We start from the raw sequence: 25,768 nt of genomic DNA, 5'->3' as shown, positions 1-25,768 counted from the left end.
ATTATAGGTGTGAGCCACGGTGCCTGGCCTGTTTTCTTCAATAGCAGAGGGAAAGTCATCTAGAAGGAATTTGACCTTGCAGATGGGGAAATAATTCAATTCTTATTTTATAGTTAGGGAAATTGAGGAACAGAGAGTTGAATAACTTGCCCAGATGGCCTGTGTGGTAGAAGTAGGATTTGAATCCTGGTAAAGCTAGTATTAAATCAGAAGCTCTAACCATGGTGGACACTGCCTTTTAGGAAGAAGGAACAGAGAGGCTACTCCTTCTCATACCTTTTGTTCCTAAGAAAGCTTCAATCACAAGCAGAGAGATCAACACTCCATCCCCAGATAGAAACATATCTATGAAGGCTGAAGAAAGTCTACATATGAACACTCTAGATCCCTTGCAACACTTCCTGGATGGAGTGCATGAGCAAACTGATCTTTGAAAGCAAACTGTCCTCTACAGACTGCAAAGTAGATAGTGCCTAGCCTGCAAATGTTTCTTTTGTTTCATGTCCTCACCATGTGTTTTAGTAATGTGAATTGGTTGTCAACATCTAAAGATTAGGAGATTTTACATAAAAACCCAGCTTTCCAACACCTCTTGAAAAGTGAACCCCATGAGGCCTGCATGCTAAGTGGTCACCATTGGAGCAGAATGATGGCCGCTTCCTTTAAACTGTGCTTTTGAAATTACCATGGTCTCCACCACTTTGTATCATCCTATAATCAGCCTACTTCATGTATGTCCTCTGCCTGACCCCTGTACTCCTCTGATTTTGTGAACCTTGGCCCTGACTCATCACACATTTCTGTAGATTGAAACCTCACCATACCATTCCCCCGTAAATAAGTCCTGGAGTTAGCCACAAAGCAAGTGCCACTTACTGGCCTTTGTTACCAGGTGTACTAGATGGGACACATTGATTTAGAGGCTGTGCAGAGTTTGGCTAGGAACACAGCCTGAAGTACCACACTATTCTGATTTGTTTGTTTGTTTATTTTGTTTTGTTTTTTGAGACAGAGTCTTTCTCTGTAGCCCAGGCTGGAGTGCAGTGATGCAATCTCAGCTCACTGCAACCTCTGCCTCCCGGGTCCCGGTTCAAGTGATTCTCCTGCCTCAGCCTCCTGAGTAGTTGGGATTACAGGTGCATGCCACTAGGCCCAGCTAATTTTTATGTATTTAGTAGAGGTGGGGTTTCACCATGTTCGTCAGACTGCTCTTGAACTTCTCACCTCGTGATCTGCCCGCCTTGGCCTCCCAAAGTGCTGGGATTACAGGCAGGAGCCACTGTGACTGGCCACTATCCTGGTTTTAAAACCTACCTTTTATACTAACTAGCTATGAGACTTTGGGCAAGTCACTAAACCCTTCTGAGCCCCGGTTTCCTCATCTGCAAAATAGGGATAATACCTATCTACCTCTTTGGGTTGTTGTGATGACTCAATGAAGATTAATTCACGTAAGAGCTTAGAACAGCACCTGACCTATGTCAAGGTCTATGTTAGTGTCAGCGGCTATTATTATAACCTACTTAGCCCAAACACTAATCTAGGCAGTATGCATTTTCACAAGTTCCCAGGAGTCAAGCCAAGGCTTGGCCTCATTCCCTTGGAACACTGTCTTTTGAGTTTGGCTCATACAAAGACTTGAATTCTATTTAATAGCATCTTGAATTATGAGGTCCTTTCCCAGTCATATTGATAATAATAGTAATAATGGGATTAATAAATCATTTGCATTTTTGTGCACCCACTAAAAAGAACAGAGACACCAGCCTACACATCCTGTGGGTCATCCATTTAACCTTTACAATAGCTTTATGACCTGGGTACTACTATTATTCCCATTTTACAGGTGAGGAAACTGAGGTTTGGGAATGTCAAACAATTGGCTGAAGGTCTCACAGTGAATAAGTGGTGGCAGGCACCTGGGTCCAGGCAGTTTTATGCCAGAACTGCACTATTAGCTCCACACTCTGTGGGCCGCCTGCTCACAAGTTCACAAGCACCTTACACTTTCTCTTAAGAATATAGTCAGGTGCATTCACATGTATTCTTCAACCATCTTTCTCTTTACAGGTCAACATCAAATTTGTCATCCTGCAGGCAAGAAACCTCGAGTTTTCTTTCATGTTTGAGTGTCGTTTTCTCTTTTCTTTGGCCAAAGCCATTGAACTTTCTTTTGTGACACTAGCTGTTTGGACATCTTCCCCTCTACTCAGCTGACACTGATTGTTCCTGGGTCTGTCTTGTCTGATAGGAAGTTGATCTACCATGACATCTGCTACTGTCTTGGTTGCCAAGGTTGGGTTGGCTGATCTGGAATGTCAAAAGAGGTCTCCTTCTTCCCTCACCCATCTGGGTGAGCCTCCTTTGTCAACCAAACGAAAGAGGTTGACCTTCTCAGCTCAATGTATGTAGGACTTTGGTCAAGGGTATAGGAGTAGCCATGCTGCTCTGGCAGAAAAGTGAAAAAATTTCTCAGCATTCTTATCTGTCTTACTAGGAATTACACGGCAAGACCCCGGGCTTGTCATTTCCAGGTCTGGGTTGTCTATCACATGACTTTGCCCACTGTCAAACCTCTGATGGAAAGTGTTATTGATTTGAGCAGATGGAGCCCATCTGAGCTGGTTAGAGAAATCACAATAAATTTGTCCCAGTCCAGAGGGATAATACATCAACAGCTTCCATCTCTCTATGAGATGAGAGCTCATGGTCAATAACAAAAATATGTGGTGACTCTTCTGCTGTTAAACTAAGAACAGTTATGCTAGCCTGATGCAAAAGCAAGTAGGATTTTATGTAGCAGATGACATGCTAGGGCACAGCAAGTAGCAATCCTAAATATCCCATTTACTGTCCTGCACTTCCCACCCTCTTACAGTTAGGTGGAATTATGTGACTGATTTCAGTCAATGTGAGCCTAAGCGGCATTTGTCGCTAGGCAGTAAAAAGCCCATGTGAAATTCTCCAGTCTTCCTCTCCCCCGCTTTTGCCTGGGGACACCTCATGTTCTAGATTTGAAGTTGGCAAACTACAGCCCACAGACAGATGCCTGTTTTTGTAAATAAAGTTTTATTGGAACACAGCCACGCCTGTTCATTTCTATATTGTCTATAGCTGCTTTTGTGCTAAAATGGCAGAGCTAAGTAGCTGTGCCAGGGACCATGATCGAGACCATATGGCCTACAAGGCTTAAAAGATTTGCTATCTGGCCCTTTACAGACAAAGTTTGTTGACTTCCGTTCTTGGTAGAGCAGCTGCAAGATGGTGGAGCTTTGTATAGCGTGGGACCCTGAGTGACTGTGTGGAGGAGAGACCTTCCACTGACCTACATGATCCATGTAATGAATCCATATTGTTGATTAAAGAAGGATCAAAACCTTCTTTCTTGATAAATGACTCAGTCTGAGGTATTTCTTTATAGCAATGCAGAATGGACTAACACACTACTTTTGTGCTACAAAGACAGAGTTGAGTAGTTGGGACTTTGTCCCTATGTCCAGAGAACGTAAGGCCAAAAATATTTACTATTCAGTCATTTTCCAAGGAAGTTCACGCACTCCTGCACTAGGAGATCCACACTGTTGATGTGTCCCTCTGGACTGGAACAAATTTATTCTGAGAACAAAACATGAAAGCCCTTTGATTTGGGGTTGTGATGGAAGCATAAACTAATCTACTCTAATAGATCTCAGTAGGCATTTGAGAAAGGACATTTGACATGGGGAGGGATTCAGAAAGCCTACTTACTTCCTTGTGAAGTGAACTGCACAAGAAATGCCGATGATGAGAAGGCCAATGATGATGGAGGCGATGGCCACCCACTTAGCATTCCGCCCAAGCCGCCTGGCTCCTTCGTAGTCTCCATCGTTGTAGCTGTTCAGAGACTGGGGGACACAAGGGAAGAGCTGGTGATGACAGACAACCCACAGGGAAAAGGATGGAGGACCTCAGCTGTCCTGGTGAAAAGGCTCTGGTGACTTTGCTCGTCTCACTGACAGGCTACTAAGCAAACAACACAGTCATCCCCTCCTCCAGGGATCCTTCCCTAAACTCTAAGGATGAGTGAACTGCCCCCTCTGTATTTCCTAATGACACTTGTCTTAGCATTTACATAATAAGATTTTGTCTCTCCCACCAGCATGTAAGTGCAATATGGGCAGGGGTCATCGTCTGTCTTTTTTCTTTTTTCTTTTTTTGGAGACAGAGTCTCACTCTGTCGCCCAGGCCAAAGTGTTGTGGCACAATCTTGTCTCATTGCAACTACCGCCTCCCAGGTTCAAGCAATTCTCCTGCCTCAGCCTCCCAAGTAGCTGGGATTATAGGCTCCTGCCACCACGTCTGGCTAATTTTTGTATTTTTAGTAGAGATGGAGTTTCAGCACATTGGCCAGGCTGGTCTCAAACTCCTGACCTCCAGTGATCCACCCACCTCAGCCTCCCAAAGTGCTGGGATTATAGGCATGAGCCACTGTGCCTAGTCGTCTGTCTTGTTCAGCACAGATACCAGTGCCCAGCACAGTACTTGCCATGTAGAAGATGCTGCATAAGTATTTGTAGCATAAAAGGACAAATAAGTATGTCTGTTTGGTTCACTAGAACAGGGGCTTGCAAATGGTGGCCCATGGGCCAAATCCAGCCTGCTGCCTGGTTTTGTAAGTAAAGCTTACTTGGAACATAGTCATACTCATTTATTTTCTATTGTCTGTGGCTATTTGATATAATTTTGTTGTAGGGCAGGTGAGCCCAACATTGTGGCCTAGCCTGGGAAGTTTTTTGGTTTCACTCAGGAAAGAATTTAAGAGTGAGCTGGTGGTAGAAGAAAGCAGCTTTAGGCCAGGAGCAGTGGGTCACACCTGTAATCCCAGCACTTTGGGGGGCTGAGGTGGTGGATCACCTGAGGTCAGAAGTTTGAGACCAGCCTGGCCAACATGGTGAAACTTCGTCTCTACTAAAAATAGAGAAAATTGGCTGAGTGTGGTGGCAGGCACCTGTAATCCCAGCTACTCGGGAGGCTGAGGCAGGAGAATCACTTGAACCTGGGAGGCCGAGGTTGTAGTGACATTGCACTTCAGAGCCTGGGCAACAAGAGTGAAACTCAGTCTCAAAAAAAAGAAAGCAGCTTTATTGAGGTGGTGGCATTAGAGTCCTGGCTGGGTTATAGCTCCATGACTGCTCCTGCAGAGCAGGGCTACCCTATAGGCAGCGTGTTGAGAGCAGCAGCTCAAGGCAGTGCTGCAGTCAGATTTATACTTACTTTTAACTATATGTAAATTAAGGGGCAGGTTGTTCAGAAATTTTTTGAAAAGGAGTGGCAGCTTCCGGGTTGTGGCCCTGGAAAGGGGTGGCAACTTCCGGGTCATTGCCCTGGAAAGGGGTGGTAACTTCAGGGTGTTGCCATCGCAATGGTAAACTCTCACGGCACCGGTGAGCATGTCTTATAGAGAGGAGCTTTGAGTGCCTCTTTGCTGTTTCAGCCAGTCTTCAGTCTGGTCTGGAGTCAAGTCCCGCCTCCTACCTCAGTTTGGATGTTTGTCCCCTCCAAATCTCATGGGGAAATGTGATCTCCAATGTTGGAGGTGGGGCCTGGTGGGAGAAGTTGGGGTCGGGAGGGGCAGACCCTCATTCATGGCCTGCGACCCTCCTTGCAGTAATGAGTGAGTTCTCACTCTGTTAGTTCACGTGAGAGCTGGTTGTTTAAAAGAGCCTGGCATCTTTCTCTTGCCATCTCTCTCTTGCCATATGACACAATTTCTTCCCCCTTGCTTTCCACGATGAGTAAAGGCTTCCTGAGTCCTCATGGGAAGAAGATGCTGTACAGCCTGCAGAACCGTGAGCCAAACAAACCTCCTTTCTTTATAAATCATTCAGCCTGAGGTATTTCTTTATAGCAGTGCAAAATGGACTGACACACTACTTTTGTGCTACAAAGACAGAGTTGAGTAGTTGGGACTTTGTCTCTCTGTCCAGAGAATGTAGGGCCTGCAGGGACAAAAATGTTTAGTATTTGGTCATTTCCCGAAGAAGTTCACCCACTCCTGCACTAGAAGATCAATCCATGAGGTCAGGGACTTTGGCTGAATTATTCATCTCCATGCCCAAGCCAAGGCTGTCATTCCCAGCTGTTAGAATGTTGAAATACTTTGTACCCGCTGATAAACAGCAGCTACTCTGAAGCTTGGCCCCCTTCCCCAATATCCCAGCCATCCTGCTTGCTCCTCTGCATTTCCCCAGGTTTCCCCATGATCCAGCAACGTAAGGGTTATTACTGGGCTCAGCAGTCATAGCCCTGATTCTGTGATTCTCTGATTCTGTGCTCATGCCAAACTTGTTAAATATTTAAATATCATCCTTGTTGCTAGTACTCAGAGTGGTGTCTGGCACATTGAGCTCAAGAAATATGTTATTGACTCAATCAGTGAATGAGTATGTCTGTTTCCCCACAGAATGTGAATTTTTTGAGGGCATCTTTGAGTTCTGTAGGACCTAGTACAGTGCCAGGCAAAGAAGAGGTATTCAGAGACTGCTTGCTCCTGAGATGAAGGTCAGATACTGTTCTCCCTTTAATAATAAGCCCTCTTGACCAATTGACATCATGTGCCTTCTGATAAAATGCCCTGGCAAGGACATTTTACCCATGTAGTTTTCTTTTCTGAGACAGAGTCTTGCTCTGTCACCCAGGCTGGAGTGCTGTGGCGTGATCTCAGCTCACTGTAATCTCTGCCTCCTGGGTTCAAGCCATTCTCCTGCCTCAGCCTCCCGAGTAGCTGGGACTAAAGGTATGTGCCACCACGCCCAGCTAATTTTTGTATTTTTAACAGTGATGGAGTTTCACCATGTTGGCCAGGCTGGTCTCGAACTTCTGGCCTCAAGCAATCCATTTGCCTCAGCCTCCCAGAGTGTTGGGATTACAGGCATGAGCCACTGCACCAGCCCTATGTAGTTATCTCAATATATTTCACTTTTTTCTGATTAAAAGGGAATAATAGGGTAAGTTCTATTTGAGTAATTTTCTGCAAGGCAAATGGCTTGAAATTATTTTTAAAAAGTCACTGTCATGAAAGACATGCACTCCCACCCACCCACCCACTTCAGGAGACTCTCCTAGATTAAGGAAAACTAGATAAACCTAACAATTATATGCAATATATGATCCTTGATCATGTCTGGGATTAACAAATAAGTTGCAATGACAGATATCATTGGGACAATTGCGGAAATTCGAAGGTAGAGGAAATGTCAGATAATAATGTCAAATTTCTTGAGTGTGATACTTGTATTTTGGTTACATAAGATTTTTTTTTTCTATCAGAAGATACAGGCTGCATTATCTAGAACTGACATTATTGCAACCTACACCCAAATTTTCAGCAAAATAAAAATAAAAATGGCAAAAAATGTTAACTAGTGATGCATTGTGGTGATTATATAGGTCATTGTGCTATCTGCTTGCATATGTTTGAGGTCTGCAATTTTTCAAAATAAAAAGAGCACACAGTTTTGAAAAATAAACTCTCTTTATCATCCCACAGCTAATAGTCACCCAATAGTCATGCTCTAGCCCAAAGAAGACTGGAAATACGCATTTAAAAGTTATGCATGCGAACACCTGTAGTCTAAGATACTCAGGAGGCTGAGATGGCAGGATCACCTGAGCCCATGAGTTTGAGGCTGCAGAGAGCTACAATCATGCTACTGCCCTTCAGCCTGGGCGACAGAGTGAGACCCTGTATCAAAAAACAAAAACAGTTATATACTGGACTCCAGCAGTGCTGTGAATTATAGATTTCACTGAGAACCTCTTCCTTGATTCTGAAATCACAGCACTTCAGTAATAATTGCTCCTCTTCCTGGACTATTAAGAGGGATTAGACGTATGCAGACAATCACAAGCCAGAGAAATACCCAGTATACCACAGAGCTTTCTGCTTCCAGAACCTTCCATTAATTCTTGGATTGGGGCCACCTTAGTCAGCAACAGACTGGAAGACTCACCAATGTAGAGGAACTGCTTTCAGGCCTCTTGTGTGAATGAGAGAGCGAGAACCGAAAACAACCTGAGGGATTTCCAGCAAGGTAAGTTCCCGAATTCCAAGTCATGAATTCTGGGAGCTCGCCATCTTGGGTGTTCATTAGAGCCACCTGGGTCATAAAAAAAAAAAAAAATACAGAGAACCAGGCCCTACCATGGAGAGATTCTGATTTAACTGGTGTGTGGACCAGGCCGCACTTGTTTTGTGTGTGTGACTTTTTCGTTGTGGTAAAATATACCTACAATTTATGCTTTTAAGCATTTTTACATACACTGTTCAATGTTCATTACGTACATTCACATTGTTATATAACCATGACCACCATCTATCTCTGGAATTTTCATCTTCCCCAATGGAAACTCAATACCTGTTAAATACTCACTCCCATTCACCCTTTCCCTAGCCCCGGACAACCACAGTTCTTTCTGACTCTATAAATTTGACTATTTTGGGTATCTCATACAAGCAAAAGTATGTAGTATTTGCTTTTTTTGGGGATTGGATTCTTTTACTTGGACATAATAATGTCGTCAAAGTTCATCCATGTTACAGCATGTGTCAGAATTTTTTCCCCTTTTAAAGATGAACAATACTCCATTGCAGGGATATATACAATATTCCATTTTAGGGATATATTGCATTTTGTTTACCCCTTCAGCTGTTGATAGACACTTGGTTTGCTCCTGCATTGCTATTATTATTATTATTATTTCTTTTTGAGATGGAGTCTCATTCTGTCACCCAGGTTGGAGTGCAGTGGCACAATCTTGGCTCACTGCAGCCTCGACCTCCTGGACTCAAGTAATCCTTCCACCTCAGCCTCCTGAGTAGCTGGGACTACAGGCACATGCCACCACACCCAGCTATTTTTTTTTTTTTTTTGTATTTTTGGTAGGGATGGGGTTTTGCCATGTTTCCCAGGCTGGTCTCAAACTCCTGAGCTCAAGCAATCCACCCGCCTCAGCCTCCCAAAATGCTGAGATTACAGGCATAAGCCACCTTGCCCAGCCTATTATTATTTTTAAGCTTCACAGGATTTAAAACATCTAGTCTATGTAACTATTCTTAATGTCTTTCAAGGTCAAGATGCTCACCATCTTTAAATTTATTCCAAGGAAGTATGTAATAGAGCATGGGCTTGAAATTCAGAGATCTGAGTTCAAATTCCATGTCTTATCATCTGTGAGAGCTAAGGCAAGTTATGAACCTTCGTAAGCCTTAGTGCCCTCATCTGTAAATCAGGGGCAATAGTAACAGCGCCCACTTCACTTTGGTGGATCCAGTGAATGTGTGTCAAGTGGTTGGCATTGGCTCAGCACATAGTGTATGCTCAGTAAATGTCAGCTTTTGCTGTGAATTGCCACTTCCTGGCTTGCTCTTATTCTAAATCTGCAATCTGTGGGGTGTAACAGAATCTTCTCTACCCCTTGCTGGATCAGAATCTTTGGGAACCCAACTTTGAGAAGCTCTTTTAGAGGCTTTACAATCAAAATCACTGCATAGAATATTAGAAGCCTAAATTTTGAGCTCATAATCCAGTTTAGAATGATATGTATTCCAACCCTCCCAAACCGACCTATTGTGCTGCCTTGGAAAACACAGTTCTGAGATTAGTCATGATGATGCATTCATGTTGCTGTAACCATAGGGAAAATAATGAAGTCCCCTCCCTCCCTCCCTGTCTCTCTCTCTCTTTCTCTCTCTCTCTCTTTCTTCCTTGATGGAGTCTCGCTTTGTCGCCCAGGCTGGAGTGCAATGGCATGGTCTGGGCCCACTGCAACCTCTGCCTGCCTGGTTCAAGCAATTCTGTTTCAGACTCCCAAGTAGCTGGGATTACAGGTGCCCGCCACCACGCCTGGCTAATTTTTGTATTTTTAGTGGAGACAGGGTTTCACCGTGTTGGCCCGGCTGGTCTTGAACTCCTGATCTTGTGATCCACCTGCCTTGGCCTCCCAAAGTGCTGGGATTACAGGCGTGAGCCACTGTGACTGGCTGCCCTTCTCTTTCCTAAATGGCAATGGCTGGCTGTTTGGATGAAAAAACAATTTCACGTTCTCAGTAGCAGTAACCAAATAAGTGGGAAGAACAGCAGTCTGTGTCATGTAGAAGGGTACATCTATCAACTGTGCATTGCCCATGGGCTCAGGTGAAATGAGGGTCTCTGGGCCATTTGAGTTGTTTGGTATAAGGCAGAGAGGCTGTGCTTGGTGACCTGGCTGAAGGGGATTTGGGTGCGAGCCACAGGTAAATCCTGCCCCACTTTTATCACCTGCTGCCACTCTGGCATATTGTATGTGACCTTCCTCTCTTTGCAAACCACCATCTTTCCAGGGATGCATAAGGGAGACCTTGAGTGAATCTAGAAATGGGGCTGCTATTGGCTTGCAAAACAGATGGAAAACCTCTTTCATTATTAAGTATGGATTCTCCTCTCCCCATGAATCCTTTTCTGAATCCATTGTCTCCCCTGGTACTTGGAAAAAGGGCTGCCCACAGGTAGATTTACTGGGTAAAGTAAGAAGATGGGAGGAGGGACGAGAGTGGGAGACTTTCAGCTCTGAGATTGCATTGTGAAGGACTTCAGTGGCTGGGGAATCTTGGGCTTACAGGTAGAGAACTAACAGCGAAGCAGAAAAAATTCTTTCCCTCCCTCCCCAAAGTGTCAGCTGTAATTCTTTTCCTCTTTTAATTGGAATTTTATACTGAGGTTCTCCTGGCAGATGCAACAGACTGAAGCAGTGGAAATGGATTTTAGAGAAAATGCATGGTTTATAAATCTTTCTGTGAAGAGCTTAGAATGTAAACTATTCCATCCGGTGTGGAAGAACTAGGAAGAAATGGGATGGCTTTAGATGCTCAAAATTTATATGATCCTTTTAAAAATTACTAATGCAATTTGTGAACATGTAAAACATTCGAATGCCACAGGAACATATACGGTAAATAGTAAAGCTCTTTCCCTAATCTTATTTCCCAGAGATAACCCTTATTAGCAGTTTGGTGCATCTGCTTCTAGATTTCTCCCCCCATGAATAATATGAAAAGAAAACTGACACTTTCTCCTGCTTCCATTATGACTAAGCACATCGTGTATCACAGGTCAGGAGAGAGAAACAGCAATTTTCACCCTGAGATAAACTGAGAATAAGAGTCAGGCTGTCTAGTCCTGAACCCTCAAATATTAAAACCTTCAGTAGTTCCCATAAATCTTGGCAAAGACAACTTCATCCCTACCTTTTGCAACTATGATGTCTAAACACAGGTTACTTCTTTTGTGGCTATTGTAATATCTTGAGAAAGATACCGTTTTGTTTTCCAGGAACAGATTAATATAAAACAACTTGGTCACCTTGGCAACTTTGCATCTGTTTTCTTTTAAATAATTGTGTTTTGCTCTTCTCTGGCTAGCTGGTCTTTTTGAAGGTGGATTCCCTCACATTTGTTTTCAAGTAAAATCTTTGCTTCTCTGTTTGGACTTATGTCTGTTGACAAAATAACAATGATAACAGATAATATTTATGAGGCATTTAACATGTGCCAGACACCGTGTTAAATGTTTTTCAATGTATCTCACAACACTATGAGATAGGTGCCTTGTGGTTTCCATTTTACAGATGGGGAGACTGAGGCACAAAGAAGTCAAAGCAATTTGGCCACAGTCATGTGGCTAGTTTGGTACAGTGATTGTACACACACATAGGCCAGGTGCAGTGGCTCACACCTGTAATCCCAACACTTTGGAAGGCTGAGGCAGGAGGATCACTTGAGTCCAAGAGTTCAAGATCAGCCTGGGCAACATGGCAAGATCCATGTCTCTACAAAAAACTTTTAAAATTTAGCTGGAGGCCAGGTGTGGTGCCTCACGCCTGTAATCCTAACACTTTGGAAGGCCAAGGCAGGACGATCGCTTGAGTCCAGGAATTCAAGACCAGCCTAAGCGAGGTAGGGAGACCCTATATCTACAAAAAATTAGCTGGTGTAGTGGCACGTGCTTGTAGGCTCAGCTACTTGGGATGCTGAGGTGGGAGGATTGCTTGAGTTCCAGTGTTCAAGGCTGTGGTGAGCTCCAGCATGGGTGACAGAGTAATACCCTGTCTCAAAAAAAAAAAAAAAAAAATCAGCCGGGTGTGGTGACATGCACAGTAGTCCCAGCTACTCAGGAGGCTGAGGCAAGAGGATCATTGGAGCACAAGAGTTTAAGGCTACAGTGAGCTATGGTTGGGCCACTGCACTCTAGACTGGGTGACAGAGCAAGACCCTTCCTCTTAAAAAATAAAAAATAAATAAAATAAAAATACAAACAGTATCATACTACATTTGTTCTGCAATCTGCTCTTTTTTCCCCACTTAATATGGGGTGGGCAACTTCCCAAGCTAGGGTGTCCAAGTCTGTCTTATTCTCGTTTTCTTTCTCCATCCATGATTAAAATAATGAGTTATATTGAGAGACTTCCCGATGTTACATTATCCTTGTATTCTTGGGGAAAGTCTTAATTTGTTATGGTGCGATCTTTTCTTTGTAACTTTTTATTTTCAAACAGCTTCAAACTTACAGAAACATTGTGAGTATGGTTGTCTTATTCTTTTTAAGGGCTTCCTAGTGGTTCATTTAAATGGTCATGTCTCACCTATAACAACTATAGACATTTAGTTATTTAAAGTTTGTTGAGCTTACATAATATGATGGAGAGGACATTCTAATTCATACATTTTTGCCTATGTTTGAGCCTCTGCTTTGGGTGAATTTCTAGGAATGGAATTGTTGAGTCAAAGTGTATATGGATTTACATTTGGAGAGTTAGAGCCAAATTGCCCTGCAAAAAGTTATTCAAATCTATGCTCCCACTAATCGTATTTAAGTGCTCTTTCCCCCACATCATTGCCAATACTGTATATTATCAATCTATTTTCCCCCATTCTGATGGGTGAAAAAGAATCTCAAGGTAAAATTCCATCAATTAATGGTGAGGTAGAGCCATCTTTTCACCCTTCAGATATTATCTCCTCACAGAGGACTTTTCAGACCAGGTTATCTAAAACTGGCCAGCTCTCCCTGGTGACCCACACGGTGCCTGGAACATAGAAGGAGATCAATAAATATGTGTTGATTAACAAGTGTATGTATAAATGAATATCTATTGATCCTATGTATTTCTTCTTGATGAGTTTTGTACCCATACCCTTTGTCTAGTTCTCTATTGGTTTGTCTTTTCTTACTGAGCTGTGGGAAACTTTTACATATTATAAAAGCACTGTGCACTAGAAATGTAATGGGAGAAACATAGGTGATTTTTAAATTTTCTAGTAACCACATCAAAAAAGTAAAGATAAGTAGGTGAAATTAACTTCAATAATATGCATTTTATTCAATCCAACATGTCCAAAATATTATCATTCAAAGCTGTGGCACTAGCCGTTTTTCAAGTGCTCCAAGTCACATGTGACTAGTGGCAACAGTACTGAATAACTGAATAATATTCCTTGATCTGTTACATATTTTGCCAAATTTTATCCCACTTTCTCCTGGTCTGTCTTTTAAAAATATTATGAAATATTATGATTATAGTATTATTAATATAACTCCTGAGTGAATTGATTTGTACCAATGACAGTGTTTTTTTTTTCTTGAAACAGGGTCTCACTCTGTTACCCAGGCTGGAGTGTAGTGGCATGATCTTGGCTCATACAACCTCAACTTCCCCGGCTCAAGTGATCCTCCTATCTCAGCCTCCCAAGTATCTGGGACTACAGGTGAGTGCTACCACTCCCAGGTAATTTTTGTATTTTTTGTAGAGATGGGATTTTGCCATGTTGCCCAGGCTAGTCTTGAACTCCAGAGCTCAAATTGTCTGCCTGCCTTGGCCTCCCAAAGTATTGGGGTTACAGATGTGAGCCACCATGTCTAGCCTACTCTTTTTCTGTATGTGCACATGTCTATGGAATTTTGTCCTATTGTATTAGTCCGTTCTCATGCTGCTAACAAAGACATACTCGAGACTGGGCAATTTATAAAGGAAAGAGGTTTAATTGACTCACAGTTCAGCATGGCTGTGGAGGCCTCAGGAAACTTACAATCATGGTAGAAGGGGAAAAAAACATGTCCTTCTTCACATGGCAGCAGGAGAGAGAAGAATGAGTGCTGAGTGAAGGGGGAAGCCTCTTATAAAATCATCAGATCTCATGAGAACTTACTCACTATCACGTGAATAGCATGGGGGAAACTGGCCACATGATTCAATCACCTCCTACCAGGTCCCTCCCATGACATGTGGGAATTATGAGAACTACAATTCAAGAGGAGATTTTGGTAAGGACACTGCCAAACCATATCATTGCACTCCTGGCCCCTCTCAAATCTCATGTGCTCACATTTCAAAACACAGTTTTGCCTTTCAACAGTCCTCCAAAGTCTCAACTCATTCCAGCATTAACCCAAAAGTCCAAGTCCCAGGTCTCATCTGAGACAAGATAAGTCCCTTCCACCTATGACCTTGCAAAACCAAAATCAAGTTAGTCACTTCCTAGATACAATAGGGGTACAGGCATTGGGAAAATACATCTGCTCCAAAAGGGATAAATTGGCCAAAACAAAGGGGTCACAGGCCCCATGCAAGTCTGAAATCCAATAGGGCAGTAATTAAACCTTAAAGTTCCAAAATGATCCCCTTTGACTCCATGTCTCACATCCAGGTCACACTGATGCAAGAGGGGGTTTCCTATGGCCTTGGGCAGCTCCACCCCTGTGGATTTGTAGGGTACAGCCACCCTCCCTGGCTGCTTTCATGGGCTGGCATTGAGTGCCTGCAGCTTTTTCAGCCAGGTGCATGGTGCAAGCTGTTGATGTAGCTACCATTCTGGGTTCTGGAGGATGCTGGCTCTCTTCTCACAGCTCCACTAGGCAGTGCCCCAGTGGGGACTCTGTGTGGGGGCTACAACCCCATACTTCTCTAGCAAAGGTTCTCCATGAGGGCTCTGCCCCTGCAGCAAATTTCTATCTGGACATCTAGGCATTCCCATGCATCCTCTGAAATCTAGGTGGAGGTTCCCAAACCTCAATTATTGTCTTTTGTGCATCCTCAAGACTAACACCACATGGAAGCTGCCAAGACTTGGGACTTGCATCCTCTGAGGCAATGGTCCAAGATATAACTTAGCTCCTTTTAGCCATGGTTGGGGCTGAAACAGCTGGGATGCAGGGCATCATGTCCAGAGGCTGTACACAGAGGGTCCTGGCCCTCAGAACCATTTTTGCCTCCTAGGCCTCCAGCCCTGTGATGGGAGGGGCTGCCTTGAAGGTCTGCAACATGCCCTGGAGACATTTTCCCCACTGTCTTGGTGATTAACATTTGGCTCCTTGTTACTTATGAAAATTTCTGTAGCTGGCTCGAATCTCTCCCCAGAAGATGGGGTTTTCTTTTCTATCATATCATCAGGCTGCAAAGTTTTCAAACTTTTATGATCTGCTTCCTCTTGAATGCTTTGCCACTTAGAAATTTCTTCTGCCAGATACTCTAAATCATCTCTCTCAAGTTCAACGTTCCATAGATCTCTGGGGCAGCGGCAAAATGTCACTAGTCTGTTTGCATAGCAACAGTGACATTTACTCCAGTTCCCAACAAGTTTTCCATCTCCATTTAAGACCACCTCAGCCTGGATTTCATTGTCCATATCACTATCAGCATTTTTGTCAAAGCCATTTAACAAGTCTCTAGGAAGTTCTAAACTTTCCCACATCTTCCTGTCTTCTGAGGCCTCCAAGTATCTAGGAAGTTTCAAAGACTCCCACATTTTCTTGTCTTCTTCCAAGCCCTCCAAACTGTTACAACCTCTGCCAGTTACTCAGGTCCAAAGCTGCTTCCATATTTTCTGGTATCTTTATAGCAGCACCCCACTCTCTGTGGTACCAATTTACTGTAACAGTCTGTCCTTGCACTGCTAACAAAGACACACCTGAGGTTGGGTAATTTATAAAGAGAAGAGGTTTAATTGGCTCACAGTTTCACAGGGCTGGAGAGGGCTCAGGAAACTTACAATCATGGCAGGAGGGGAAGCAAACATGTCCTTCTTCACATGGTGGCAAGAGAGAGAAGAATGAGTGCCGAGCAAAGGGGGAAGCCCCTTACAAAACCATTAGACCTTGTGAGAAATCACTCACTATCACAAGAACAGCATGGGCAAAACCTACCCCATGATTGAATTACCTCCCACTGGGTTCCTCCCTTGACACATGGGGATTGTGGGACCTGCAAATCAAGATTGAGATTTGGGTGGGGACACAGCCAAACCATATCACCCATGTAGATTCTAGTAACCATGACTATAATCAGGATACAGAACTGCTCCATTACCACAGAGAAATTCCCCCTGTGACTTCTTGTAAGTCACACCTTTCCTCCAGGTCCATTGTCTGTTCACTTATATTTGTGGTGCTTGGACATTGCCGAGTTCTTTTCTAAGCTACAGAGCTCATAATTTCATAGACCAACCACCCTTATTTGAGGGTGCTAAGCAGCCAGTTGCTGTCTTTCTTCATCCTGCAAAGTCTCTTAAAAAGAAGGGACTTTAGTTTCTTTCTTGTTTTAATTTTCCTCTGTGATACAAATGGATCTTAGAGTATAGAACAAGAGCATAGTCTAATGTTCTAAGAATTCATGACACTTCAGGCTTAGGATATAGAACACATGGGTTTTCATCACACATTTTAGAGGCATGTGACTCTTCTCTTTGTTCTGGGCCTGGGCTCATGTTGGCAAAACCTAATAACAGCGTTCAGGTCTTGACCAGTTGCCTTGAACTAGTGAAGTTTGCACTTTGACAGAAAAGTGAGTAAGTTCCTCTCTCCTGTAGTAAACACTAATTATCTCATGATTACTGCATCTGGTTATTTCAAACTTATTTATTCACACTTCCCTGGATGGACACATGATATCTAAATACCCACGGGAGGAAAGTTGGACAGGAGTCAGAAGTGAGGGTGACCATTTCCATGCTGAACCTTAAAAAGGCTGCTGTGGGGGACAGCAAGACAGTCATGAGACTGTGCAGTAGAGACTCCCAGCCACCTGTCTGAAGGCACAGGCAACTCCTGGCATCCACACCCCAAAGAAGAAGATACCAGAGTAACCCCATAAATTATGATAACTGGCACTGAATACCAGTAGGTCTAATGTTCTAATAGTTCATGACACTTCACACCAGACAGCAAAGCTACTCCACTGCCCTAAGCCAGGAAAATTTGGAAAGTAATTTGTCCTTCCCTTCTGGTCTTTAGATCAGGACTCTTGCTACATCCCACATGACACCCTGGATAAGACAGCAGTACCTATGGGATTGCTGCCAGTGTAGACCGGAGATGAAACTCTCCAAAGTTACATTTTTATATCTCCCTGTATTCATGGTTCCCAATCCTAGCTGCACCTTAGAATTTCCTGGGGTTCTTAAAAAATTCCTACACCCAAGCTCCTTCCCAAACCAACTGAATCAGTCTCTTTGGGGGGTCCTCAGCATAAAAAAAATTCAGCATAAAAAAATTCTCTGCAAAAAAAATTCTGATGCCATCCCAGCATGAGAATTTTTTTGGAAAGCTTTTCAGGTTATTCAGAGGGGCAGCCAGACTTGAGAACCACTGTCTTAGATGGACAGCCGTTCATTCATTCATTCATTCATTCATGCATTTAAAAACTACTTCTTTAATATCGCCTGTGTGCCTGGCACTGCTTTCTGCCATCATGGGGCTTACTTTCTTGTGGAGACAAAAAATAAATAAACATGTAAATAAACAAGACGAATACAGAATATTATTAAGGCAGGAAAAATGGGGTAGAGGAGGGAGTTTTTTTTGAGCAGGAAGCAGGTGACCGAAACCTGAAGGCTTGAGAAGAATCCAGGCCTGCACAGAACAGTGGGGAGAGGATGCCTGGCAGGGAGGGTGGCAAGTGCAAAGGTCTAGAGGGGGGAAAGAACTGTTTTCTTGAAGATTTCCCAAAAAAAATGCAGTGTGGCTCAGCTGTAGGAGCAAAAGAAAGAGGCAAGGGGACAAGAGAGGAAAGAGAAGGGTGGGGGGAGGAGGGGGAGAGAGAGAGTTGAGGTAAGGGCAGAGGGGAAACCAGGAGGTATATTAGTAATCTTAATGAATCATCATATTAAAATAAGTTAATATTTATTGAATACTTGTTCTGTGCCAGGCCCTGGACTAACCACTATATGTGCATCATATAACTGATTCCTTATAATAACCCCCATGGAGATAAAAGTAATCTCATCCCCTGTTTCACAGATGAGAAAACTGAGTCTCAGAGAGAGGAACGCAAACAGTAGTTCTGTATTCAAAGGTAACTTTCTAAGGGGACTACAAATGTAAGCAAAAGTTAGTGCACCCACCCACAAAGTCCTTATGATAACTATTTTATCACACCCCAAAGAACTTAAGATCTAGATTTGATGCACTGTTTGAGGCACCAGCACCAGGTAGATGACTTAAATTTAATAAAAATTTGGTTACTGATAGAGTAAATAGGGCAAGTAGATCTCTAGGCTATGCTACTAATCTCACTGTTAAAAAATTCATTTTCTTTTCTTTGTTCTTGCCACATTCACTCTTCCTCTCTCTGGTTTTTTTTTTTTGAGATGGAGTCTCACTCTCTCACCCAGGCTGAAGTGCAGTGGTGTGATCTTGGTTCACTGCAGCCTCCACCTCCCAGATTCAAGTGATTTTCCCACTTCAGCCTGCAGAGTAGCTGGGATTACAGACGCACACTACCACGCCCAGCTAATTTTTGTATTTTTAGTAGAGATAGACTTTCACATATTGGCCAGGCTGGTATTGAACTCCTGACCTCAGATGATCCACCTGTGTCAGCCTCCCAAAAATGCTGGGATTACTGGTGGGTAGATGGGATGGGAACATTGTGCTTCCTCAGCTCTACAGCCTTCCATGGCTCCCTATTTCCCCGGGAGAGACTCATAGTCTTCATTTTGCCCTTCCTAACCTTGCAGGGGTGGCCCCTGTAGCCTCTCTCATCTTGTTCAGACACTTTTCCCTTGCTCGCTGTCTCCCCCTTTTCTGTCCCCTCTCTTTGTCCAGGTCATCTCCTCTCTGCTTGTGGTCCTCTTCTCTCTCAGTCTCACGTGGCCAGCATCTGCTCATTCTGATCTTGGCTGACATGTTGGGACCTTCAAGGCAGCCTTCTCAGGCCTCCTCATCTCTTCATTTTTTATTTTTTGAGACAAGGTTTTACTCTGTCGCCCAGGTTGGAGTGCAGTGGAGCAATCATAGGTCACTGCAGCCTCAAAATCCTGGGCTCAAGCAATTTTCCAGCCTCACCCTCCAGAGTAGCTGGGACTACAGGTGCACACCACCATGCCTGACTAATTTTTTTATTTTTTGGTGGAGACAGGGTCTCCCTATGTTGCCCAGACTGGTCTCAGACTTCTGTGCTCAAGTGATCATCCTGCCTCAGCCTCCAAAAGTGCTGGGATTGCAGGCATGAGCCACTGTGCTCAGCTGTGTTTCCATATCTTAAGTAGGTCCTGTGATCATAGTCAGTGGGTTTGGACTCAGCTCCTGGTTTATTTGCTTCGTGGATCTTGATGCGAGTCACAGTCATTTGATTCAGTGGCCTGTTGACTTTTGAGTGTTTATTCTGCCACCTGAGTATGAGCTCTATGAAGGCATAGACGATATCACATTGTACTCATTGCTCCAGTGCCTAATGGAGGGTCTGACACCTCGCATTCCCTTAATATATATTCCTGATAAAAAAAAGAAAAAAATTCATCCAGCCAGGTTTTCATTTTCCAACCTGTAGCCCTGCTTTTTTTCTTTTCTTTTCTTTTCCTTTTGAAACAGACTTCTTAGGAATTTGCCCCAAATATATAACCATTTGGACAGTTGATGATTGCTGGTGTGTAAAAAGAATGCTTGGTTGACCTAACAATTGAGGCTCTATTTCTGTGATCTTAAAGGGATTAATTTTGTTTGTTACCTGAATCTTTTTTTTCCCCTTCACACTACTAAAAAATCAGATGATCTACAGATCTGAAAGACTAGATTGATTTTTTAGCTTTCACTTGATTTTATGCAAGAGTCCTGTGCACAGGACTTAATTTGGATCCTGGGTTTCCCAAAGGCAGGTGTTATAGTGGTATTCACCAATTGTTTTATAAAGTGGAGAATCTTCCATGAGACTGAAATTCGGGAGCCATAACCTAATATTGGTCTTGGAGATTAAGATTTTTTTTTTCTAATACTGAAAGGCACTCTATCATAGAGGTTGAGGTGTGGGTTCTAAGCCAGTTTGTCTGGGTTCCATCCCGGTTTTGCTACCTACTTGCAGAATCATGAGCAAGTCAACTGATTGTACCATACTCTCTGCTTCTGCAAATGGGGATGATGGTTAAAAAAAAAGTACCGACTTCATGAAATTTCCTGGCAGCTTGACTGGATGAATGCACTGAAAGCTCTTAGCATAGAGCTTGGCACATAACTCACATTGAATAAATGGAAACTATTGTCTAATTTCAGCCATAAGAAGGGAAAGAGTAGGTCTAATGTGACATTTCCTAGGCAACTAAAACATTGTATGCCATTTTTCTATGCATTTATTCATTCATTAGACAGTTATTAAGCTGCTGCTATATACTGGTGCTGTTGTAAGGCTGGGAACACTAGCCATGTATGCTCAGGCGGACAAGGTCCCTGCCCTCAAAGAGTTGAAGGAGCCATGCCATCAGCACTCAAGCATATCACTAAAAATGCTCAGGCAGGGAGAAGTGCTATGAAAGAAATAAGACTGAACCTTATGGTAGGGAGGAATTGGTAGTCTATTTGGCCTTCATTTCATACTCCAGATTTACTGATGATTTTCTTTTAAATGGAAACTACCTCCTTCCATCTGCAGCTGCCAATATTAGTGTATGTGTATGTAAATTGCACCATGCCCCATTTTATTACAGACAATGTTATAAACTAGATATATGGTTCTTTAATATAGTAGCTGAACCCAAAGGAAAGTCAAGTCTTGTAGGAAAGTCCATAAAACTTAGTTTTCTTTATTATTACTATTTTTTGAGACAGGGTCTCACTACATCACCTGGAATGCAGTGGTGCTATGGCTCACTGCAGCCTTGACCTCCTGTGCCCTAGTGATCCTCCCACCTCAGCCTCCCAAGTAGCTGGGACTACAGGTGCACCCCACCATGCTTGGCTAATTTTTTGTATTTTTTGAAGACAGGGTTTTGGTATGTTGGCCAGGCTGGTCTGGAACTCCTGAGCTTAAGCAATCTACCTGCCTTGGCCTCCCAAAATGCTGGAATTACAAGTATGAGCCACGGCACCTGGCCTCCTCATTTGTAAAATGTGGATAAGAATATCTATGCACAGGTTTGTTGCAAGGCTTAAATGAGATGATTACAAAAGGGCCCAGCATTATCTCACTTAAGTTTGAAAACTACACAGAGAGGTTGGCATTAATGTTTCCATTGTATAGGTGGGAAAACCTAGTGTTGGAGACGTTAGGTTAAGGAGCAGAGCTGGGGTTCAGACTTAAAAGTTGAATTCAGAGCCTGACCCAACATGATGTTTGCCTTTGAATCTGTCCCCAGCCCAGTGTTCATGTTGGGGGCCAAAGGAGGAGCTACAAGCAAAAATGGAAAGCAGTTTTGTGAAAAACTCTGGGATACATAAACAGACCTCTCAAAAAAGGTTCACAAGGCAGTGAAAGGAGCAAGGGCCAGAAAATCCACAAAAAGGAGAGAAAATATTTGTAATTCACATATCTGATGAAGTATTTGTATCTAGAACGTATTTTAAAAAATCTCTTAAACTCAACAATAAAGAGACAAACAGCCCAGTTAAAAAGGGGCAAAGTATCTGAATGGACATTTCTTTGAAGAAGATATACAAATTGCCAGTAAGCACAGGAAATGCTCAATATCATTAGCCATTAGGGAAATGCCAACCAAACCTCAAAAAGATACCACTTTGCATCTACTGGGATATCCACAATAAAAAAGATAATAACGTATTATTGAGGATATAGAAAAACTGGAACCCTTGTACAGGGCTAGTGAGATTGCAAAATTGTGTGTGTGCTTTGGAAACAGTCTAGTAGTTCCTCAACAAGTTAAACATAGTATCATACCACCTAACAATTCCACTCATAGCTCTACACCAAAGAAAACTGAAAAAATAAGTTCATCCAAAAAGGTTGTATATGAATATACATAGCAGCATATTTGTAAGAGCCAAAAAATGGAATCAACCCAATATCCATCAATGAATGAATAAAAAAGTACAGTATGAAATATCCATATAATATAATATTATTCAGGCTTAAAAAGAAGGAGGTACTGATTCACGCTACAACATGGAGGAACCTTGAAAACAGGATGTTAAGTGAAAGAGGCCAGGTATGAAAGATCACATATTGTATGATTCCATTTATAAGAAATATACAGAATAGGTAAATCCGTAGAGATAGACAATAGATTAGAGGTGGCCAGGGGTTGGGGGGATAGATAGTTACTGATAATGGATTGTATTAGTCCATTCTCAGGCTACTATGAAGAAATACCTGAGACTGGGTAATTTATAAGAAAAGAAGTTTAATTGACTCACAGTTCCACATGGGTGGTGAAGCCTCAGGAAACTTACAATCATGGTAGAAGGCACCTCTTCACAGGGCAGTAGGAGAGAGAATGAGCACTGAGTGAATGGAAGAAGAGCCCCTTATAAAACCATCAGATTTCATGAGAACTCACTTGCTATCATGAGAACAGCATGGGGGAAACCGCCCCCATGATTCAATTACCTCCCACCAGGTCCCTCCCATGACATTTGGGGCTTATGGAAACTGCAATTCAAGATGAGATTTGGGTGAGGACACAGCTAAACCACAACATTCCCACTCATGACTCCTCTGAAATCTCATGTCCTCACATTTCAAAACACAAAAATCATGCCCTTCCAACAGTCACCCAAAGTCTTAACTCATTTCAGCATTAACCCCAAAGTCCAGGTCCAAAATCTCATAGGAGACAAGGCAAGTCACTTCTGCCTATGAGCCTGTAAAATCAAAAGCAAATTAGTCACTTCCTAGTTACAATGGAGGTACAGGCATTGGGTAAATACACCCATTCCAAATGGGAGAAATTGACCAAAACAAAGGATTGCAAGTCCAAATTCCAATAGTAGTCATTAAACCTTAAAGTTTCAAAATGATTTACTTTGACTCCATGTCTCACAACCAGGTCACTCTGATGCAAGAGTTGGGCTCCCATGGCCTTGGGCAGCTCTGCTTCTGTGACTTTGCAGGGTATATATCCTCACCCTGGCTGCTTCCATGTCTGGTGTTGAGTGTCAGTGGCTTGCACCAGGTGCACAGTGCAAGCTGTTGGTGGATCTACCACCCTCTTCTCATAGCTCTACTAGGGAGTGCCCCCATGGGGACTCTGTGTGGGGGCTCTGAACCCACATTTCCCTTCCTCACTGCCCTAGCAGAAGTTCTTCATGATGGCTCCCCTCCTGCAGAAAACTTCTGCCTGGATATCCAGGCATTTCCATACATCCTCTGAAATCTAGGAGGAGGTCCTCAAACCTAAATTCTTGACTTCTGTGCATGCTCAGGCCCAACAGCATGTGGGAGCCCCCAAGGCTTGGGGCTTGCACTCTCTGAAGCAATGGCCCAAGCTATACCTTGGCCTCTTTTGGCCACACCTAGAGCTGAAGCAGCTGGGATGCAGGGCACCACATCTGAGGCTGCACACAGCAGGGAGTCCCTGGGCCTATGAAACCATTTTCTTCTCCTAGACCTCCAGGCCTGTGATGAGATGGGCTGCCTTGAAGACCTCTGACACGCCCTGGAAACATTTTCCTCATTGTCTTGGTGATTAACATTTGGGTCTCAGTTACTTAGACAAATTCATGCAGCTGGCTTGAATTTCTCCCAGAAAATAGGTTTCTCTTTTCTATTGCATTGCTGGGCTGCAAATTTTCCAAACTTTGATGCTCTACTTCCTCTGGAATGCTTTGCTACTTAGAAATTTCTTCTGCAAGATACCCTAAATCATCTCTTTCAAGTTCAAAGTTCCACAGATCTCTAGGGTAGGGGTAAAATGCCTCCAGTCCCTTTGCATAGCAAGAGTAACTTTAAGTTCAGTTCCCAAAAAGTTTCTCATCTCCATCTGAGACCATCTCAGCCTGGACTTTATTGTTCATATCACTAACAGCATTTTGGTCAAATCCATTCAGCAAGTTTCTAGGAAATTCCAAAATTTTCCACATTTTCCTGTCTTCTTCTGAGCCTCCAGACTTTTCCAACCTCTGCCTATTACCCAGCTCCAAAGTCACTTCCACATTTTCAGGTATCCTTATAGCAGTGCCCCACTTCCTCAGTACCAATTTACTGTATTAACTCATTCTCATGCTGCTATGAAGAAATACCTGAGAAAAGCTGGCATTTATCTCCAGGGCTGCCATAGTTTTTGGTGTATAGCAGGTATTCAAAAATTTTCAAATGAATGAATGAATGTAGGAGAACCTCCCTCCTTGCTTTCTGCCCTGAAGGATGGCAGTAGAAAGTTTCCCATATGCTGTGAAACCTCTGGGACCAAGAGCCCTGTGGTATACTCAGTGCTGCTTCTTCATGTTGGTTTTAAGCTCTTCTCCCTCATCTAAATTATCTCTCCCAGCTTTTCTCTTTAAATATAAGAGTCAACCGCCACCCCAATCAGCTTCTTAACCTTGGCGGCAGGGGCTAGAGATGGCCATCATTGGAAGAGAAGGCTGGAGACTCAGGTTTTCTCTGTCTTTGGTCTTGCAGATGTCTATTTGCCACTCCCTCAGCCTCTTTCATTTTCTTCCTCATTGAAAATGAACCTTGGGCTTTGCTATAATGAAACATGAATGTGGACAAGATTTGGGGAGATGCTTGAAGTGTCAGAGACATTCTCACTGCCGTCTGCCATTTCCTTCTTTTAGTAGATACACCAAATAGTGAGTAAGGGAAATCTTTCCAAGGGAAAAGATTATGGGCCACCTCTCCTTCAAAAACAAAGAATTTATCTTAGGAGCATCAGGTTCCCTCTATGTGGCTGGGAGATAGATCCAAAAAGTGGCCTTATATTAGAGTGAGCTTCTACTTGGGTGGAGAAAGAGGTACTTCTTACCATCTCAGCTAAAATACCCCAATGGAATCAGAACAATAACAACAGCAAAACTGCTGTTAACTCTCCAAGCATCAGCTCTGGGGAAAGAGCTGTGTTAAGATGTAGTTAATCTGTCCTTAGTGATCTTCTAGACTAGAATAAAATATCAGAATAAAAGCATCTTTCTTACATTAACTAGAGAGCTGACCATTTCAGCTCTAGAATGATAAACGATTTAGAGCAAGAATCATCTTTTGGGGTGGATAAACATCTAATTACTGGTTGGGCATGGTGGCTTACACCTGTAATCCTAGCACTTTTGGAGGCTGAGGTGGGAGGATCTCCTGAACTCAGAAGTTTGGAGACCAGCAGGAAATGCAAAGATTAGTCAAGTGTGGCATGGTGATGTGTGCCTGTAGTCCCAGCTACTTGGGGGCTGAGGCGAGGGCTGAGGCTGAGTCTGGAGGATTGCTTAGGCCTGGGTGGTGGAGGCTGCAGTGAACAATATTTGTACTATTGTACTCAAGCCTGGGAGCCTGGGAGCCTGGGTGACATAGCAAGACTCTGTCACAAAAAAAAAAAAAAAAAAAAAAA

The 25,768-nt window shown here is 43.1% G+C and overlaps 1 protein-coding gene across 1 annotated transcript in view; it reads right to left on the bottom strand.

Annotated features, from left to right (window-relative positions):
- Positions 1–25,768, bottom strand: part of TMEM233 (transmembrane protein 233) — a 47,761-nt gene that overhangs the window by 8,221 nt on the left and 13,772 nt on the right. Inside the window, exon 2 of the mRNA XM_017510208.2 lies at positions 3,748–3,884. Within this exon, the coding sequence (XP_017365697.1) occupies positions 3,748–3,884 (137 nt within the window). The remainder of the gene's footprint in view (positions 1–3,747; positions 3,885–25,768) is intronic.

This window comes from Cebus imitator, unplaced genomic scaffold, assembly GCF_001604975.1.
Source record: "Cebus imitator isolate Cc_AM_T3 unplaced genomic scaffold, Cebus_imitator-1.0 Scaffold434, whole genome shotgun sequence".
In the NCBI taxonomy this organism is placed as follows: Eukaryota; Metazoa; Chordata; class Mammalia; order Primates; family Cebidae; genus Cebus; species Cebus imitator.
Note: the sequence above shows the minus strand (reverse complement) of the source record. Positions and strands in the feature narration are given on the sequence as shown.